General features: G+C 41.0%; 1 protein-coding gene across 2 annotated transcripts in view; it reads right to left on the reverse strand.

Annotated features, from left to right (window-relative positions):
* Positions 1-8,639, reverse strand: part of LOC138973086 (uncharacterized) — a 57,756-nt gene that overhangs the window by 43,139 nt on the left and 5,978 nt on the right. For both annotated transcript variants that reach the window (XM_070345743.1, XM_070345744.1), the window contains exon 3: positions 5,818-6,026. In XM_070345743.1, coding sequence (XP_070201844.1) covers positions 5,818-6,026 — 209 coding nt within the window. The remainder of the gene's footprint in view (positions 1-5,817; positions 6,027-8,639) is intronic.

The raw sequence follows: 8,639 nt of genomic DNA on the forward strand, positions 1-8,639 counted from the left end.
AGCGCGCGCGTGTTTGTGTGTGTCAATGTGTGTGTGTGTGTGTGTGTGTGTGTGAGAGTAAGTGTGTGTGTGTGTGTGTGTGTGTGTGTGATCAAAAGTTGACGAGGGAGGGGGGGTGGTTGGTGGGTTGGGATTGCCCCGGGGCACTAATTGTTTGTAGTGCGATTCAGGCAAAACTACGGGACAGATGTTTATGTAACCTTGCAAACAAGTGTTCTGACCCCCACCCCTTCACCCGCATTCAAACACTTGGGTCAGTGCTCTTCCAACTGACCTCCTAGGCTCACAAATGATTTGTATCTTCACCTTTTTTCAGCCAAGATATGGGGTGGGGCGGGAAACATTTTTGAGTAAGAAAAAAGGAATTGTGAACAGTGAACTTATCTGTATTCAAATGTGGTTTAATTTGTGATGACATTTTGTGTTATAACGTTTTTACCACTAAATTAAAACAGTCTGGTTTTCTTCGCGTTTTCGATGTACACTCTTGATATATAAATACTGACACTCATCTTACAGACTGTTTGATCCACCCTGGTGTGTGTGTGTGTATGTGTGTGTGTGTGTGTGCGTGTGTGTGTGTGTGTGTGTGTGTGTTTGTGATTAGTGGGGTGGGCGGGTGGTGGAGGGGGGTGGTATTGGATCGGGGGGGGGGGGGGAGGGGTTGGCAGGGGGTATCGGTGCACTAAAGGCACCAAGTGTTTGGGTGTTTGTGTTTGTATTGCGATTCAGAGAAAACTACTATACAGATTTTTATGAAACTCTGCACACTTCTCCCTACCACCTGACCTACTGGGCTCCCAAATGAACGTTTTCATCAATTTTTGTCAGTCAAGATATGGGGGTGGGGGTGGTGCGGGGATAATTGTGGAGTAAGCAATAAGGAAACACGTTATGGTTTTCTTAGGTATTGCAACGGTATATAGTGAAGTTAGCTGTGTTCAAATTTGTTTATGATCTGTCGAGCCAATTTTGTGTTACAGCGTTTTTGAGTGATAATTGTTGTGTACGCTCTCGCCAATCCTGGATAATTTTCGGCATGCACATTGATAAGTACCGTATTATAATAAAGTGATACTCTCCATTATTTTAACTACACAAAGTAATGTTTTATTGATCTTTTCTAAAGATAAAAATGTCAGTTACGATGACGTTACGAATTACAGTGTTTTCTGTAAGGTCATATGTGTCCACCCGGTACCCCCCAAAACTGACAAAACTCTTATAAAAAAAAAAATGAATAAGAAAACAACGTTTTTTGTCTGTCTGCAGTTGTGGACATATAGCTTAGAGAAACATGTGCTCAAAATGTGTAATGGATTTCACGTGCGATTTTTTTTTCTTGGGTTGAGGAGAGGGGGTGGGGTGGGTGGGGTGGGTGTATGCCCCTTGATCAGTCTCGGGCGCTCTGCGACCTCGATTTACACTATTGAATTCTAAAAACACCCCCCTTACAAACTAACTGATCTACCCTGGTGTATATATATATATAATATATAGAGAATGGTTTGCTTCTTAGTTGGATTACCATGGGTTGACAACTCTCGCCATCAGTACCACCTGACCACTGATGAGACACAATAGTGTCGAAACACGTGTCTGGTCTAGGTACAAATACAATGGTCCTCCTCAGGACTAGATTACCTTGCGATACGTCCCCCACAAAGGGACTTTGCTCTGTAAATCTCGGTCCCCCTTGAGGAGGGTCTGATGCTCCCAATAGGCTGTCTGTGAAGGGATACTTATTTCTTTCTCTATCTCTGCTAAGAGATTTTAACAAATCTCGGAAGAAAGTCTCTGCTGACTTTCAATTGTTTCTTTCACAATTTCTGATGTTTTATACGTGTGTGTGTGTGGTGTGCGATTCATAGAAATTTACTGGACAGATCTTCATGAAACTTTGCACACAAATGTTCCGACCCCCAACCCTTCACCCTGATTCAAACTCATGTATCACAAGTCCAGCGCTCTACCAACTGACCTACAGCGCTCCCAAATTATTTCTTTTTATCATTTTTGTCAGTCAAGATAATGGGGGTGGGGTTGGTACGGGAATAATTGTGAAGCAGACAATAAGGCAACAACTTATTTTGTTTACAGGTATTGTATATGTATACAGTGAACTTAGCTGTGTTCAAGTTTAGTTATGTTTCTGTCGAGCGAATTTTTTTTAAATACGTTTTTACTACTAAAGGAGTTATAATTTAATGTGTACACCCTCGAGAAACCTCGATCATTTTCTGAAAATGCACGTTGATAAGTACCGTTTTATGATAAAGTTATACTCTCCATTCATTTATATACACAAACTAATGTTTCATTTATCATTTGTAGAGCTAAATATGTCAGTTGGGATCATGTTAAGAATCGCAGTGTTTTTCGCAAAATCGTACTTGACAACCCCCAGTAAAAAAATTCTAAAAAAAAAGTTAATACGTCAACCTCTTTTTTTCTTTGCACAGATGTGTCCATATTGCTTAGAGGAACCTGTGCACAAAATGTGTAATGTTTCTTTCACGCGATTTGAACACACAAGTAACCCCTTAAGAATCGCAGTGTTTTTCGCAAAATCGTACTTGACAACCCCCGGTAAAAAAATTCTACAAAACAATTAATACGTCGACCACCTTTTTTCTTTGCACAGATGTGTCCATATTGCTTAGAGGAACCTGTGCACAAAATGTGTAATGTTTCTTTCACGCGAATTTTTTTTAAATACGTTTTTACTACTAAAGGAGTGATAATTTTATGTGTACGCCCTCGATAAACCTCGATCATTTTCTGAAAATGCACGTTGATAAGTACCGTTTTATGATAAAGTTATATTCTCCATTCATTTATATACACAAACTAATGTCTCATTTATTATTTGTAGAGCTAAATATGTCAGTTGGGATCATGTTAAAAATCGCAGTGTTTTTCGCAAAATCGTACTTGACAACCCCCAGTAAAAAAATTCTAAAAAAAAAGTTAATACGTCAACCTCTTTTTTTCTTTGCACAGATGTGTCCATATTGCTTAGAGGAACCTGTGCACAAAATGTGTAATGTTTCTTTCACGCGATTTGAACACACAAGTAACCCCTTAAGAATCGCAGTGTTTTTCGCAAAATCGTACTTGACAACCCCCGGTAAAAAAATTCTAAAAAAAAAATGAATACGTCGACCCCCTTTTTTCTTTGCACAGATGTGTCCATATTGCTTAGAGGAACCTGTGCACAAAATGTGTAATGTTTCTTTCACGCGAATTTTTTTTAAATACGTTTTTACTACTAAAGGAGTGATAATTTTATGTGTACGCCCTCGATAAACCTCGATCATTTTCTGAAAATGCACGTTGATAAGTACCGTTTTATGATAAAGTTATACTCTCCATTCATTTATATACACAAACTAATGTCTCATTTATTATTTGTAGAGCTAAATATGTCAGTTGGGATCATGTTAAAAATCGCAGTGTTTTTCGCAAAATCGTACTTGACAACCCCCAGTAAAAAAATTCTAAAAAAAAAGTTAATACGTCGACCCCCTTTTTTCTTTGCACAGATGTGTCCATATTGCTTAAAGGAACCTGTGCACAAAATGTGTAATGTTTCTTTCACGCGATTTGAACACACAAGTAACCCCTTAAATTGCATAGAAAGTTTGAACGAATGGACACGGTAATCAGACCTGTTTACCCCCATAAGTGTTTTGGAGTAATGCTCAGCCCCAAAAATAGTAATCCTGGCACAAAAATAGTAATCATCCAGCATTCGTCACCAATTACAACGCACATGACAACTGTGTCTGCGAAACGCAATCATGCACATATATCCATCATTCACAAACAAAACACATCAGTCAGTTTTTGTAGTCATCATAATTTCAAAGAAGATCACATCAAAAGCACATGCATCACTGATTCTTTTTCTTTTGCTCGTAGTAGGCCTTTTTCAGTGAGTCAAGCGCTTCTTTACTGTACTTCCACTTGCCGAATGAGTGAGGGCGATACTTCACCACTAGAATTGAAAAAAACCAATGCCAAACATGTGAATTGATAAAAAATAAAAAATAAATTTTTTTTTTTTACATTTTTTTTATTTATGAAAATCGTAGTCTTGACACGGATAGCGGAATGGCGTATTTTTTGCAGAAAATCGTAATAAATTACGCCAAAATCGTAAGGGTAAACAGGTCTGGGTAATAAATGCTTACATTGGGGTACGAAAATGGGTGCAGTAATTGTTTGGCCGAGTTTGAATAAATAAACAAAAAAGTATAATAAAGAAAAATACAAAAACCATAAACACACAAACAACGGTAATGTTGAACTTTAGTGTGTTAAATTCATAGCTCGTAATTCATTTAAGCCTCCACATTTGTAGAACCTGCACTTGTAATCATAACAAGTCATTTTAGATCCCATTGAAGTCACGGAATTAACTCCGATGAACTGTACGGTTGCATTTCGTTTACATGCGTCAAAGAAGGAATTATTCGTATGGGCGGACAGGGGAGGCAACCCTATCGTGTAAATGATGTCCCTTGGTTGACAACGTACGCCATTTTCGCGGTATTTTCGTCGATCAAACAACCAAATTCATTAATCATGCTTAAGTTTGGAGCTCAATCCCTCAATTAATTTCACGACAAATGTTCTTTGGCTTGATTACTGGGACTAGTATGAAACATTTTTTTAGCAAAGAATGCCACTGGATTCTGAGCTGTGAATTTAACACAGTAAAGTTCAAGATTACCCAAACAACTAACAATAATAATAATAATAAAAAAACGCTCGCGCTGGACCCGAGTACTCTTCAGACTGGCTCGCTCCCCCAGTATAAAAGTTTTTGTCTTGTGCACGTTTAAGACCAAGTGATTGCTCTGTGTGAATTACAGGCATTCCCTTTGCTATATAAATACATTGCATGCGAGGATGTGCGTGGTGACTGGCCTTTCTCTTTTATTTGATCACAGTGAAAATGCACACACACATTCACACACACACACTCTCTATCTCTCTCTCTTTCTCGCTCTCTCTCTCTCTCTCTTTCTTACACACACACACACACACACACACACACACACACACACACACACACACACAGACTCATGCACGCGCATGCACACACACACACACACACACACACACACACACACACACACACACACACACACAAACAGTAACACTAACACATGTGCACAAAATGAACACACACACACACCGCGCGAGAGAAAAAGACTACAGGGATGATGCATTAATTGACCTCAAAGACTTTCGACCGTGACGTAATCTTTTTATGACGCTATATTTCTCGTCATTGTGTGACGCGTTCGGCTGTTCTATCAGACTGCCTGGCTGGATGTGGCAATACGATCAATCGGACCTATTATCAAGTTAGTGTGTCAACTTTTGAACGAACTGCGCCCAGTAGTTTCCAAGCAATAAGCTGTTAAGTCGAGACACACACACACACAGACAGACAATTAAAGTCTGCTGGACCCTAGTACTAGCGTACTCGGGGATAATATTACTACTACTACTAATAATAATAATGCGAGAAATTATAACGCGCACATATCTCACTACAAGGCGACTCAAGGCGCACTCATACACAATCTTTTGCATAACAACTCAAGCATACACTTACGCATAAATTGCATGAAGATGACAAGGCAACAACACAAACAGAGACACGGCACTCAAAAGTAAGCATGAAAAAAAAATTCAAACAATGATTATGTACATGGCTATTTACAACTGATCTAATTTAGGCTTGCGGGTGAGATGGGTGATGGGTTTCCTGTTAAACAAACAAGAAAACAAAACGCATACCGCCGCCCTTCCGCCTCCCAGGCAGTCCAACACCCCGTCTTGGTCGATGTCGACGTTGCAATTCACGCCAAACAACTCGTGCCGGGAATAGTGTCTCCAGAGTTCTCTCCCTGTTAGGCCTTCCAAGGCCATCAGGCCCCCACTACATGGATGAGTACCGTTGAAATAAATGTCGCAAACCACTTGTGGTAAGTTCAAACCATCTGTACCTGAAAGACACAAGAAATCACATTTATCAATACATTATTCTGAACTTGTTTAATCTTCTTAAAGGCGCAGTCAAAACTCACGTGACCTCAGGCAAAACATGTTGTCGGCGAACACTCGGGGTAAGCGATCATTTCCGCAACAAATCGTAAACTCCGATGTGTATATTTTCGAAAGAAATTGGGTAATATTGAGCGGGCACTGCATAAAATACACATCGGAGTCAGTTATTTGCTTTTATCGTTGTTTTAACAGGTCGTCAATGTGTATCCTGTTAGAACGTGTGTTTCCTTGTTAAGGCTGTTTGCACGAGGTTTTGTTAGCGGGGCGCAACTCCCAACATACACATCGGAGTCAGTTAATCGCTGCGATTGCTGGTTTTAACTGGTCAACCACGTGCTATTGTTTGACAGGTGCTCTGGGGCGCAACTCTTCCACAACGCTTGCAAATCCCGACAGAGTTATTTCGGGCAAACGTCTATTCCTTCGGTTTATGGTTCAACGCCAGCACTACAAAATATGACGATGAATTGAATCGCGACGACGGGCGCAGTGGCGTGGTGGTAAGACGTCGGCTTCCCAATCGGGAGGTCGTGAGTTCGAATCCCGGTCGCTGCCGCCTGGTGGGTTAAGAGTGGAGATTTTTCCGATCTCCCAGGTCAACTTATGTGCAGACCTGCTAGTGACTTAACCCCCTTCGTGTGTACATGCAAGCACAAGACCGAGTGCGCACGGAAAAGATCCTGTAATCCATGTCAGAGTTCGGTGGGTTATAGAAACACGAAAATACCCAGCATGCCTCCCCCGAAATCGGCGTATGCTGCCTGAATGGCAGGGTAAAAACGGTCACACACGTAAAAACCCACTCGTGCTAAAAACATGTGTGAACGTGGGAGTCTAAGCCCATGAACGAAGAAGAAGAAGAAGAAGAAGAAGAAGAAGAAGAAGAAGAAGAAGAAGAAGAAGAAGAAGAAGAAGAAGAAGAAGAAGAAGAAGAATCGCGACGACTCAAGCACAGAAGAGCTTGCACAACAAAACCGTTGTCCTTTAACCAATTAGCATTGCTACGGAGCATTTCCGAGTCTACCATTGCAAGTGTGTCCAAATTATAGCAAAGCGAATGTTCCTGAATACGCCAGATAACGCACACACATGATTTCTTAACTAATATGTTGCTGTTTCACCATAAACTTTGTGGTCTTAACTTCATGAGTTCTATGCTGTTATTTTGTGCCTTCACGCTTTTATGTGGCTTATATATTTTTGACTAAATGTAGTAATTTCGCCTTACGCGACTTGTTTCTTTTGTATTTCTTCTTTTTAACTCCACCTATCAGTTTACTGCTAGAGACGGCGCTCTCCGTCTTCCGAGGCCAGTTATCGTTTCTGACATGGTTAGCACCATTTTCCTTGCTTATGAATATTCATAACATCCTGGAAAACGGGAGAAACAAAAGGTCACGAGGGCCGTCCTGCATGTCAGAGCATGCGCAGAGGCCACTTAACTGGCCACTCCGAGATGGCTTGTCGTGTCTGCGTGGAAAATGAAATTTGTTTCTGTATTCTGCGATGCTCTCTGCGTGTGTCTCAACTAATATGACTCGCTTGCAGTCAGTGGGTCTCTTTTCCTTCTTTTATTTTTTTTTTCATTTTATTTTTATTTTTAAAGATACAGACTGTCCCTTCTTCTCCATCTTTGTCTTCGTTCATGGGATGAAACTCCCACGGTTTTACGTATATGACCGTTTTTACCCCCATCATTTAGGCAGCCATACGCCGCATTTGGGGGGTGCATATTGTTTTTGTGTTTCTGTATATAAGCCATCGAACTCTGACATGGATTACAGCATCTTGTCCATGCGCAGGTACTCTTGTGCTTGCGTGTACAGAAGAAGGGGGACAAGGCACAAGCAGGTCTGCACATAAGTTGACCTGGGAGATTGGAACAATCTCCAATCTTAACCCGCCAGGCGCGGCCGGGATTTGAACCTACGACCTTCCGCTTGGGAGGCCGGTGAAACACGAGAAAATTACTCCCACGAGATTTTTACTCCAGAGTAAACATTTCGTACGAAAATGTTACTCCCTTTACGAAAAAAGCACTCCATTACACGACTAAAATACTCCCCACGTCAGGTGAGTTCCGAGTTAACATTTCGTACACAAGTGTTACTCCCCTGACGAATAAAAAACCAATGAATTACTTCACCCCAACACGAGCAATTTAACTTCCCATGCCAGGTGTACAAAATGTAGCCTATACTCCCTTGTCCCCTTTAGTCTTGGTGGTGGAAGTGGTGGAGGGAGGGTAGCGCGACATTTGTTTGCGCGAGATCACAATCATATTGGCATTATCCCTTCGCCCGCATCCCATTTTCGCGTACGAGATTTTTACTGGAAGTAAACAAAATGGGGAGTAAAAATTTCGTGGAGGGAGTAATTTTTTCGTGCCTTGGGGAGTTCTTTTCTCGTACGAAAAATTTACTCGGAGTAAGAATTTCGTACGAAATTTTCACTCCGGAGTAAATTTTTCGTTGAGTAAAAATGTCGTGTTACACCGGTGTCTTATCCACTAGGTCATTCCGCCCAGGATCTAGGATACAATGCAGCTTACT

The sequence above is a fragment of the Littorina saxatilis genome, linkage group LG8 (genome assembly GCF_037325665.1).
Source record: "Littorina saxatilis isolate snail1 linkage group LG8, US_GU_Lsax_2.0, whole genome shotgun sequence".
NCBI classification, from domain to species: Eukaryota; Metazoa; Mollusca; class Gastropoda; order Littorinimorpha; family Littorinidae; genus Littorina; species Littorina saxatilis.